This window comes from Hemiscyllium ocellatum, chromosome 7, assembly GCF_020745735.1.
Source record: "Hemiscyllium ocellatum isolate sHemOce1 chromosome 7, sHemOce1.pat.X.cur, whole genome shotgun sequence".
Classification (NCBI taxonomy): Eukaryota; Metazoa; Chordata; class Chondrichthyes; order Orectolobiformes; family Hemiscylliidae; genus Hemiscyllium; species Hemiscyllium ocellatum.
In genome coordinates, this window is record NC_083407.1 from 99,253,755 (window position 1) to 99,266,835 (window position 13,081).

At 47.4% G+C, this 13,081-nt stretch overlaps 1 protein-coding gene across 3 annotated transcripts in view; it reads left to right on the forward strand.

Annotated features, from left to right (window-relative positions):
- col18a1a (collagen type XVIII alpha 1 chain a) overlaps window positions 1-13,081 on the forward strand; it is a 307,944-nt gene that overhangs the window by 169,954 nt on the left and 124,909 nt on the right. For all 3 annotated transcript variants that reach the window (XM_060827580.1, XM_060827578.1, XM_060827579.1), the window contains 2 exons: window positions 3,260-3,337; window positions 10,039-10,083. In XM_060827580.1, coding sequence (XP_060683563.1) covers window positions 3,260-3,337; window positions 10,039-10,083 — 123 coding nt within the window. The remainder of the gene's footprint in view (window positions 1-3,259; window positions 3,338-10,038; window positions 10,084-13,081) is intronic.

The window sequence follows — 13,081 nt, forward strand, 5'->3', positions numbered from 1 at the left end:
CAACTGAGCTCAGAGAGGCAGCCCACGTGTTGAAACTGTCCATCCATTGTAATTTACTCCTGTTCCTCTATGATCCTTTTATTCTTTAGATACCCCAACTACATACCACATCCCTAACCCCGACCCTAACCCTAACCCCAACCCTAACCCTAACCCCCGACCCTAACCCTAACCCCAAACCTAACCCTAACCCCGACCCTAACCCCAACTCTAACCCTAACCCTAACCCTAACCACATCCCTAACCCTGAACCTAACCCAAACTCTAACCCTAACCCAAACTCTAACCCTAACTCTAACGCTAACTCTAACTCTAACTCTAACCCTAACTCTAACCCCAACTCTAACTCTAACCCTAACCCCAACCCAAACTCTAACCCCAACCCAAACTCTAACCCCAACCCAAACTCTAACCCTAACCCAAACTCTAACCCTAACCCTATTCCTAACCCTAACCCTATGACACTGCCATGACATCATCTGCCCTCAATCAGTAAGACTGTGGGTCCTATAAAGTCAAGAATGTGGTCCCAGAAAAGCGCAGCAGGTCAGGCAGCATCCATGGAGCATGAGAATTGAAGTTTCGGTCATAAGCCCTTCATCAGGAATGGCTCATGCCCGAAACTTTGATCCTTCTGTTCCTCGGATGCTGCCTAACCTGCTGCGCTTTTCTGGCACCACACTCTCAACTCGGACTATCCAGCATCTGCAGTCCTCACTTTCTCCTGCGGGCCCTGTAAAGCCCAGTAAGGGCTTCCCTCGATTTTCTTCAGCAAGCAGACCTTACACAAACTGCAGGCCGTCTGTTTGGGTTTACAAACACAGTCACAGCAGTGACTTGCTACGGGAGCAGATTTCTCTCAGGACAGTTGACACATCCTGGCAATGAGAGGTGCCAGTTAATGATACCGGCAAACAATTGGAGTTCGAGAGATGCTGATGATGCCAGTCAGTTGCCAAGAGTCAAATCCAATTGCAATCTCCCAAACCTTTGTCACTCTTCCCTCCCATCCCCATCCCTGATCCTCATGAAGATTGACCTCTTTACAAACTCTAATTACTTTCCTTTCGTTCTTCCCCCAACATGGCGACCCTTGCACACCTCAATTTTATTTGTAATAACCTACATCTTATGACAGCTTTTCTTTTGGGCGAGGTCTGTCCTGCTCATTGCTGCTGTGCAGAAAATGAAAGAAAATGAACAGTTCTGGAGAATTAATGGTCAGACAGTTGCCTGTAGGCGACAGGAATGTGACAGAGAGAGAGAGAGAGAGAGACAGCATTCATTCTGGCCTCTGACCTTCCTCGATAATGGTCCCATCCTGTCAGAATGCTGCGTAGGAGTACCGCCACATGAAGGATGGCTGCACTAACACAGTTGTGGATTTACCATCAGAATGAAACTCTGACGTGTGCTTTGAATATTTTGCTCCTGAGGAAATGTGAAAATCGTGGGTTTTTCTTGTTTTTGTGAAATTTGTGAACACGTCTTTGCGGGACTTCTGCCTCCCCAATTATTGGACAAACTGCACTGACCTCCCGTGCAGAGTGTTAAGGCACCCTCGGTGGGTCGTTCCTTTTGTGTTGGCCTGTTGCTTGTTGCTCCTCATCAGTGCTGCCCATAGGTACAATGGCTGCCGTCAGGCTGAGGTAGACGTTACTTTGGAGGGTCCAGTTTTCCTGATCCTGTGGGCAGTGGGGTGTGGGGGATGCTGGGATTGAATGGGCAATCCGCATTGTGACATCACGCTGCTCTACCCTCAGGTAGGAGTCACCTGGATCGGCTGCTCTACCAGGGAGGCCGGAGGCGACTGACACGACAGTGGAGCACGTTAACTCCGACTTTGGCGTTGGGCTGACGGCCCCCATTCTGCTGTCAACGCGGGCGTGGGGGGGGGGGGGGGGGGGGTGGTGGGGAGGACAGAGAGGTCAGTCCATGGCTGGCCTGGCCAGAGAGGCTATTCACAGTAAAATGGCTCCGTCTCCCAGAGAGGGGCCTAGGCCAGGAAACAGCATGGACCCACCCTGGACGTGTTCTCTCTGCTTCGAGAGGCCCATAACCATTTGGCCCTTTCACAGTTAGTGCGTTTCCCCCCAGGAGTAGCTCCATTTTGAGACAGCCTTACGGTCCCTGAGCAGCAGCCAGGAGCACCACTGAGTGTGCGGAGCTGCCTCATCTCCCGCTGGCCGGGCCTGCAGCATCACGAAGAGCCTGCTTGTCACCCTTAAGTTGGTGGACGGTGATTAGGACGCCCACTGTGGGAAGGTTGGGCATGCTGCTGATGGGTGTGGGCCCAACTCTCCCATTTGATCCCAGAGCACCACCCTGAAGGCCTTGGGATAGTCGAAATGAACAATTCTGTTCAAACAACTCAATCAGAAGTGTTCTGTTACGCCTGGCAGGTGAACATCAAACCAAAATACCTGACTCAGAGGCAGGGACACTACCGCGGCACCCTCAAATCTTCTAAAACACATGGATGTTGTCTGGGGCTGCAGAAGGCTCCAGTGTGACTGGCTGGGACACTCTCTTGCTCTTATTTCCTAAACGTCTGCCTCAGAGTCAGGGTCACTACCCGCTACAGACAGCTGCCACAATCAAGTTGTTCAGATATGTCATGGGACTTGAACCCAGACCTCCGGGCTCTGAGTTAGGGACACTAACACTCTACCACAGGAGAACAACTCCCCCCCTCCCCGCATGGTACTTCTGTTTGCTCCGACAAAGGATCTATTTACTCAGCATTATAGAAGGTTAAAACACGACAGAACCTTAGAGAGAAGCATCACCCAACACCAGGTTATAGTCCAACAGGTTTATTTGGAAACACTAGCTTTCGGAGCGACACTCCTTCATTCAGTGTTGCTCCGAAAGCTAGTGCTTCCAGTTAAACCTGGTGTTGTGTGATTTTTAACTTTGTACACCCCAGTCCAACACCAATCAAAGAGAAGAGGCACTTATTTTCCCTGAGCTGTTGTTCATCACATGATGCGAGTGACACTGACAATTTAGACATAATTACTGTGTGTATCAGGAGCAGGAGCTGACCCTGTCTCTTTCCCTCAGGATCTCACACTTGATTCCCTCCTCTCCAATCTGAGATTGTGTGACATGACCTGATTGGGCAGGGCACAATGCAGCTTCAACTTTAGGAATTAACACTGACTGAATGAATTCTCTTGAAGGACCACTGCTTTTGTATAACACGCAGGCTGCTACATCCATGACCTAACACCTTTTGGTTTCTTTTTGGTTCCAGGGTTTCATCTCGGATCTGAAGGTAAAGGGAGACCCTTGGGCAGCACGTCTTTACTGTGATGAGGATGACGATGGCGAGGTAGGTGAAACCATCACCCTCAAATAACAAGTGGGAGAAACCACACATAGAGTCATAGAGATGTACAGCATGGAAACAGACCCTTCAGTCCAACCCGTCCATACCGACTAGATATCCCAACCCAATCTAGTCCCACCTGCCAGCACCTGGCCCATATCCCTCCAAACCCTTCCTATTCATATACCCATCCAAATGCCTCTTAAATGTTGCAATTGTACCAGCCTCCACCACATCCTCTGGCAGCTCATTCCATACACGTACCACCCTCTGCATGAAAAGGTTGCCCCTTAGATCTCTTTTATATCTTTCCCCTCTCACCATAAACCTATGCCCTCTAGTTCTGGACTCCCCGACCCCAGGGAAAAGACTTTGTCTATTTATCCTATCCATGCCCCTCATAATTTTGTAAACCTCTATAAGGTCACCCCTCAGCCTCCGACACTCCAGGGAAAACAGCCCCAGCCTGTTCAGCCTCTCCCTGTAGCTCAGATCCTCCAACCCTGGCAACATCCTTGTAAATCTTTTCTGAACCCTTTCAAGTTTCACAACATCCTCCTAATAGGAAGGAGACCAGAATTTCATGCAATAATCCAAAAGTGCCGAACTGAATAAACTTGATCAGTGTTGCAGTGTCAGTGGTCCCGGCTTGCCCTGCGTGGCATCAAATTCCAATCTGGTTTGAATGCAGCATCCAGTTCAATGCTCATGGTTTGTTGTCCTGGTGGACATTTGCTGCAGGAACACTTGTTTGTGTGTGACCGGAAGGAAGGAAAGAGAGGATCATATCAGCAATACCACAACCCATGTTGCTCCAGAGCAGTACAGAGATTAGCAAAGCGCTGGGTGTTCCAGGTTGTAGCTATGTTGAACCAGGGAACTCCCAAACAATACTGTCCACTTGGGAAGGGGAAAGAGGAACCCTCTTTCAAACGGCCACCAGGTAAAAGGTTGCAGGAAAATGTTGAACCCCCGTGACACAATGGGCTCTAATGTTTTGGCTTTTGCTGGAAATTTATGTCTGGAAGGGGCTCCACAGAGTATGTTGCGACGGGAATGGGTCAGTTCCCTGGAGCATTGTTGGGAGGGAGGAGGGGAGGGAAGGAATGACAGTTGGCAGAAGCTGTGGTGAATCATCGTTTCCTCCAACCTTCTGTTTGGAATAAACAAGCTTTAAGAGGTTTTAAGAGCTCCTTTGTAACCATGTCCCAAGACTGCAGTAAACAGCTTGACTAATGTGAATTTGTGCTCTCCACATCTGCCTTTGAGCTTTGATTCCTGCTGGAGTGACGGAGGTGACCTTTAGAGCGGATTGCCACATGACCTTGAGTGAATGCAGACTTGGAGTCCCTACAGTGTCCTCACCAAACTCGGTATTTACCTCACCGCTGCCTCCCTGTCCCTCCATACAGCTATGTCTGCCTGTCCTCAATTGGTAAATGAATGGCCCATCACACCCGTTACCCCATCTGCCACCTTCATGGTCTGCTAGTCACATCGCTAAGATGCACAGAGCAAGATCTGATTAAGTACCTCGAACACTTCAGAAGAGAGACAGCTGGGTTAGTAAGTCGGAGCTTGTGTACTGCTGCAATATCCGAATAAACAAACTCAGAAGAAAAGGAACATAAACAGAAATTGCTGGAAAAGCTCAGCAGGTCTGGCAGCAACTGTGAAGAGAAATCAGAGTTACTGTTTTCAGGTCCAGTGACCCTTCCTCAGACCCTTGTTCTGTTTTTGTTTCTGATCTACAGCATCTGTAGTTCTTTCGGTTTTTAGGAAGAAAATAAATTTGCATCTAGCTTCACCATCAGGCCTGAAATTCATTTATCACATCACCCATGCCGATCGGTCTGGGTTTTTGGAAAATCTAGTAATTCTCTTGAGCACGATGCCCCTCCTCCCAAGTTATGGGTGTGCAACTTGAGGCAGGGTCAGGGTCAGTATACAGGTCTTAGTCATGTGCTAGCATCCCAGAGTGAAGGCTTTAATTTGACTTGTGAATGGGGCTGAGGAGATTTTGCTAATGAGAATTTAGATCATGTCATACATGGAAGAGAAAGTCATCAGGTCGCGGGTAGAAGCCTCAAATCCCTACAGTGTGGAAGCAGGCCATTCAGCCCATCGAGTCCACGCCAACTCTCCGAAGAGCATCCCACTCAAACCTACTCCCCCTACCCTGTTCCTGTAACCTTGCATTTCCCAATGGCTAACCCACCTATCCTATATACCCCTGAACACTATGGGCAACTTAGCGTGGGCAATCGCCCTGACCTGCACACCTTTGTGGGAGGAAATGCACACAGACACAGGGGAGACTGTACAAACTCCATGCAGACAGTTGCCTGAGGGTAGAATCGAACCCGGGTCTCTGGCGCTGTGAGGCAGCAGTGCTAACCACTGGGCTGCCTCTAAGGTACGGTTGAGTATAGGGTGATTGGAGGAGAAGGGCTTCCTGTAAAGAAATACTTGGAAGATATTACAACTTTCGAGTAGGTTCAGAAAGGAATCTGAAAGGTGAGAGCCAGGATTGTAAAGAATCTTACATGAAGCTGTTTTTAGGATTTATTAATAGCTGGCAGTGAAAGCTGAGCATTGCTATAGGGGAGGCAGTTTAAGGATATTGAACCACGGCAGTAATATATTTCCAGGTCAGGATGGTTTGTGGGTTTTAGGGACATTTGCAGGTGAAGATGTTTTGACTCATCTGCTACCCTGTCTCCTTTGTGTGGTAGCGATCGCAGGTTTTGAAGGTGCTGCCTTCAAAGGCAAAACATGGAATAAGCACCTTTCAGGAAATGGCTGGACAACTGTGTGCCCCAACGTGATTAGAAGTGGAAAAACGTCTCACAGGACCTCAGCACCTTTAACATCAGGTGGTGCCCCCTTACTGCTGGCTTACCGTTGGGTACTTGTGGTTTTTAGAACATCCGGAGTGTGACATAATCCCAGAAATGTCAAACAACTGAGATAATGAAGCTGATCTCAACATGTCCAAATCAGAACCAACTGCTTCACTGTGGAGCAGTTCCAGCTCCTTCCCTGGCATCTTGCCTTGGTTGCAATCTCTTGTTTTTGGAGCGTGGGTGTTCAAATCAAGATGCGGCTGTGAGAAAGACATGGGATTGCTGCATCTGGAATACCTTAAATAAGGAATCAGTTGAATCTAAGACGTCTTCTCCCCCATCCTCCCGACATTGCCGTTATATCGTGTTTATAGATATCACAGTTTGGAGAAATTACGTGAATTTCTTTGCCCATTATATTTTATGAAAGGCAGACGTGCATTTATATAGCTGTCATTACTGCCCCCTCTTCGAAAACGATATCCACTCAGTTCTGCCACCGGTCTTCATGTGACTGACCTGTCTGCTTCTCAATGCCACTGTACGACTCATTGGCCACACGGAGCAGTTCTGTGAGGTTGTGGGATGTGGAAGGGAGGATTCGCCTGTGCCAACTCTCTGCAGAGCAAGCTAGTCAATCCCATTAACCCCCCCCTCCCCCCATCACCTTGAATCTGACCATCTCTGCTTCCAGGACCCTCATTAGCAGTGGGTTCCTGGTTGCTACCTCTCATGATGTTAAAAGTTTGTCCTCACGTACTCTTTGCTGAGCTATGGACATTGCCTGAACAAGGTGGTGGCATGTTATCTTTTTCAATTGCTGTAGTCCTTGGGTTGGAGGTATGCCCACAGCAGGGCACTCCAGAACTTTGACCCAGCGATACTGAAGAGGTAGCGAGATAGTTCCAACTCAAGATGGTGAGGGAGCTGGAAGGGAACTTGCAGGTGCTACTGAGCATCAGTGGTGGGGGTAATAGATGCTTGTGGATGTCAGTCAAGTGGGCTGCTCTGTCCTGGATGGTGTTGAGCTTCTTGAGTGTTGTTCTGAGTCCATCAGTCTCCTGAGTTGTGCCTTGAAGGTGGTGGACAGGCTTTGGGAGACTGGAGGTGATTTACAGCTTCTGACCTGCTTTTCTCACCACTGTATTTATGCAGCAAGGCTAGTTCTGTTTCTGGTCAATGGTGACCCCTAGGATGTTGATAGTGGGGGAACTCAGTGAGTCTCTGTAGCTGGAGATGGTCATTCCCTGGCATTTTTGTGGTATGAATGTAAGTTGCCACTTATCAGCCCATTCCTGGATGTTGCCCATTCCTTGTTGTAATTGAACATGGGCTGCTTCACTATCTGAGGAGTTGTGAACGGTGCTTAACATTGTGCAACCATCAGCGAACATCCCCACTTCTGACCTTACAATGGAGGGAAGGGCATTGATGAAGCAGCTGAAAATGGTTGGGTCTGGGATACTACCCTGAGGAACTCCTGCAGAGATGACCTGGAGCTGAGATGACTGACCTCCAACAACCATCTTTCTGTGTGTCAGGTACGACTCCAGCCAGCGGAGAGTTTGCTCCCTGATATCCATTGATTCCAGTTTTCCTGGGGCTCCTTGATGCCACACTCAGTCAAACACTGCCTTGATATCAAGGGCTGTCCGTCTCACCTCTTTTGTCCATGTTTGGATTGAGTCTGTAATTATGCAAAAAAAGTTGAGTGGCTCTGGCTGATCCTAAACTGAGAGGTAGTGAGCAGGTTATTGCAATGATAGCACTGTTGATCAGACCTTCCATCACGTTACAGATGATTAAGAGTAGACTAATGGAAGGCAGTTGGCTGGGTTGGATTTGTCCTGCCTTTTGTGCACAGGACATTCCTGCACAATCCTCCACATCACTGGGTCGAAGCACTGATATAGCTTTGCTAGTGGATTACCAATTCTGGAGTGCAGGGCTGTTGCCGAAACGCTGTCAGGGCCCATGGTCTTTGCAATATTATATGCGTTTTGCTCTTTTGTGGAATGAGGTATAATGAATTAAGCTGGAATCTGTAAGTTGGCGATCTCAGGAGCAGGCCAAGATGGATCATCCACTCGGCATCCTTGGCTGAAGGTGGATGTGAATACTGCAGCCTTACCTATTGCTCTGATGTTCTGGTCCCCATCGGTGAACGTGGGGATATTTGTGAGATATTTAATTGTTCACCTCCATTCAAGGCTGGATGTGGGAGGACTGTCAAGCTTAGCTATGATCTGTTTGTATGGAATCATTTTACTGCGTGCCTTCAGCTAATGGGAGCATCCTCCCTCATCTACCTTCCCTAAACCTGTCAGATCTCACTGCAATCTCCTTAAGTCTCTCCTGTACCATCTAAAGGACCCTCACATCCTTCTGAAAGTCATACCCAAATACGCTGCAGACTCCCCAGAATCTGGTGACCAAACCAGTAAACACCACGACCAGGATGGTTTGGGGTAGGGAAGCTGGGGAATTTCTCACTCGCCCCAAGAGGCAATCAAAAACATCCAGGATATAACTCAACCCCTGATCGTTCCAAACCATACCTCCCTCATGTTCTTGGTAATCTCCACCTCAGTCAGAAAGAAGTTTTTAAAAACATTGTTGCATGGGATGTGAGTGTCACTGGCAAGCCCATTTGTTGACCATCATTGATTGCCGTAGAATCGAGGGGCTGGTTTTGAGGCTGAGGTAGAGTCGTAGAATCATACAGCATGGAAGCAGACCCTTCGGCCCCACCAGTCCATGCCGACGCTGATCCCAAACTAAACTAGTCCCAATTGCCTGCGCTTGGCCCACATCCATTTCTTATTCATGCACTTATCTAAGTGTCTTTTAAACATTGTAGGTAGATTCTTGATTACTGAGGGGATCAACGATTATCCAGGAAATGCAGGAATATAGAGTTGAAGTTACAATCAGATTAGCAATGATCTTATTGAACAGCAGAACAGGTTTGCATGGCCTGCCATTGGTCGTATGTTATTTTAGATGGTGGTTATGAGCCAACCACATTTCTTTGGTCTGGAGTCACGTGTAGGTCAGTCCAAGTAAGGATGTCCTGGGCCAAAGGTCATCAGTGAGTATTTACAACTACCATGGTCACCATTACTGAGATTAGCTTTGTATTCCAGATTTAGAATCATACAATCCCTATAGTGTGGGTCCAGGCCATTTGGTCCATCGAGTCGATACTGACCCTCCAAACAGCATCCCACCCAGACCGACCCCTTCTCTGTAACCTTGTATTTCCCCTGGCCAATCCACCTAACCTGCACTGTGAGAGGAAACCCACGAGGACACGAGGAGAACGTGCAACCTCCACACGGACAGTCGACCAAGGGTGGGAATGAACTCGGGTCCCTGGCACTGTGAGGCAGCAGTGCGAACCACTGAGCCACCGTGCCGCCCCTGAATCTATATACCACCAGCAGTGGGATTTGAACCCATCACTACAGATGTCAGTGACATTATGTCGACATCTCCATCTCCTGAGAAAGAAGTCGGTGAGTCGGTATTGCCACATGAGATGGCGGTCCGTTCCCAAGTGCCGGCTTCAGGTGCTGTGTTTTTTGTTTATTTAACGTTTTGAATTTCCAAACACAGTCTGTACAGTTTGTAACCCTTTCCAAGTCCAGTCAGCCGCCCCGGGAGGCAGTTTGACTTCTCCTTCATTTTGCCCCGGATATTGCTTGGGTCGTTGGAGCTGCCTCTTGCTCCACACCACCTCCGGCCAGCTCTCGGACCCGCAGGGGTTCATTGAGAGCTTCAGGAACCACTCCCATCATCCCCCCCTCTGGAACTGATGCATTATTGGCGGGTAACCTGTGCCTTTCTGCCTTGCAGGCTTCGGGAGATTATGGGAGTGGATACGGAAGAGGAACTCAAACGGTAAGGAAGAAACGTGCTGAGTGTGTGAGATAGACTGTTGTGAACGCCAGTCAGTCCTTACTCTTCTCTGTTGTGCCTGTGCTTAATTTAAGAGTGAATGAATTAAATTCACAAGTGCCAGAACCATCGGATTTTAATGTGTAAAATCAGCCCAAACTTTAACTCCAACTGAGTCTCAGCCAGCTCCGTGTTACTGAGATCCTTCTGTATTTCTTCTTTCCTTTCTCTGAAGTACCAATCTCCAGCAGAACCTGCGTTAACACAGAAGGAGCCCTGCAAACAGCAGGTTCTCAGGCCTTGGTTTCGGTCTGAGACTTGCCTGAGGCTGTATTTTCAGACCAGGAATGAATGCAAGTGAACAAGTCGAGACCTGCATTTATGTGGCGCCCTTCAGATGTGCCAAAGCACTGCACAGCCAGTTGTGTACTTTTGAAATGCAGTCACAGTTGTGATGTAGCAGCTGGGTTTGCCACACAGCAAGATCCCACGGTCAGTGCTGATTTCGATGCTATTGGTTGACGGATAAATAGCTGCTGGGAGACGGGGAGAATTTCCACCAGCTATTGGTTGAGATAGCATAGTAGGATTCAATAGAAAGTTCAGACAGGGATGATCATCTCATCTGTACGCCAGTACCTCTGACAGTGCAGCACTCTCTCTGTGTTACACAGCGGCATCAGCCTGGATTTTTTGCTCAGATCCATGTAGTGGCACTGACTTGAATCCAGCTAAGTATAAACCACATTTAATCTTCACATCAGACAGAGGGAGACCTGTGCTTGCGGGTATAAACCTACCATAAGACTCCAGCACACTAACTTTGGGAGGTCAGGTAATAAGCAGTATATTGTAGTCTCTGTTGCTAATACAGGTCATGAGTGATATCCTCAGTGAGTATCACGGTGCTTTTAACAAATGGTTATTGTTCGGCTCAATTTCCAGCCCCATATTGTGATCATGATTGGGACCATTTATATCCATCCACCATGTTCACCTTTATTGCTACTTGCACCATTCTGCTGCTCAGCCCTTTATCCATGCACTGACTGTCTTATCCACTCCAAGCCTCTCCTTCTCCTTAATCCCATTTTGAACTCTGAATAAAATTCAACCTGTCCAAAAGCCGACTATTCAAATTCAGTCTTTCGCCCACCATGTTCTCACCCCCATCCTTGCTGATGCACGTAGCCTCCCAACTCCCATCCCATCACAGTTAAAATCTAGCACTTTATATTCCTGCCTGGGCCTTTCTGCAGCCTCTCTCTCTCTCTCTCTGAAAGTTACAGTCAAGCCCCGCACGTGACAGGAAATGGCTGTCACCAACAAGCTAGTGCCTCACCCTGGATATTCAGTGGTATTATTATCGCTGAGTCCCCCATTATCAACCAATTAGCCAGAAACTAAACTGGATTTACTATAAGGACTTACGTTACTCCAAAACATCTGTATAAAACATTGAGGTCCCAACACTGATCTATGTGACACACCAATCATTAAATCTTGCCAGTCAGAAAATGAACTCATTTATTCTCTGCTTCCTGTAAGCTATCCATCTTCTTTCCATGCCAGTATTTAACCCCTGCACCACAAGGGTCTCTCTTCCATATTAACCTCTGATTATCTCAAATACTTTCTGGAAATCTCATTACATTACATGCACTGGTCACCCTTTAGCCACAGCACATGTAACTTTATCACAGACCTCCAGACAACTTGGTGAAGTATTATTTCCCTTTCATGTTGCCTCTTCCTGATTACCTTGAACTTATCCAAGTGCCCAACTGTGATACCTTTAATAATCGTTTGGAACATTTTCTTGATTACAGATGTTTAACTGTCTGTAGCCTCCTGCTTTCTGTGTCTCCTTCCCTTTTCCAATAAAGGAGTTACATTTCCATTTTCCAGTCTAACTGGGCCTTCCCCAAGTCTCTGGAACCTGCTATAAATGTGAGCCAATGCATCAACAATCCCCTTAGCCACTTCTTTTAAGACCACCAGGACCTGGGCACTTGTCAATCTGCAGCTCGAAAAATCTGCTCAGTACCACTCCCGCAGTGTTTGATGTTTCTCATTTTCATTGGTTCCTCCCTCCCTTTCATTTCCTGATTTACTGTGATTCCTGGAATATCATTTGTAATCCTGGATAGCGAAGCCTGATACAGAATATCTGTTCAATTCATCTTCCATCTCCATATGTTTCATTGTTAATTCCCTGGATTCCCCTTTTACATAGGGGAACTATGTAAACTTGGTTAACTTTCTAAAATAGCTATAGAAACTGTTACTCTTAAACATTTATCTTTCTTGCTAGTTTTCTCTTTAAATTTTACATAGAACATAGAAAAGTACAGCACAGAACAGGTCCTTCAGCCCACAGAGAACACCGAACGGAGAATTCAGCACGAAGGTATACAGGAAAGCCACACACGCAGACCAAGTCCTGAACTACGAAAGCAACCACCCCAACACACACAAACAAAGTTGCATCAGGACGTTATTCAAAAGGGCCACAACACACTGCAGTACACCAGAACTACAAAAAGAGGAAGAAGAACACCTATACAAGGTATTCACCAAAAACAGATACCCGCGCAATTCATCAACAGATGCCTAAGGGAAAGACCACGGAACGAGGACATGCCACAACCCAAAGGACTAGCCACACTAACCATACATCAGGATCATTTCCGAACTGACAGCCAGACTGCTGCGACCACAAGGACTCTTAACAGCACACAAACCAACAGTCACTCTCAGACAACAACTCACCAGGACAAAGGATACCCAGCATGAGCAAAACCAATGTAGTGTACAAAATCCCATGCAAGGACTGCACAAAACACTACATAGGACAAACAGGAAGACAGCTAATGATCCACACCCATGAACACCAACTAGCCATGAAACAACATGACCAGCTATCCTTAGTAGCCACACACACACACAGATGACAAACAACTTGAATTCGACTGGGACAACACTACTATTATAGGACAAG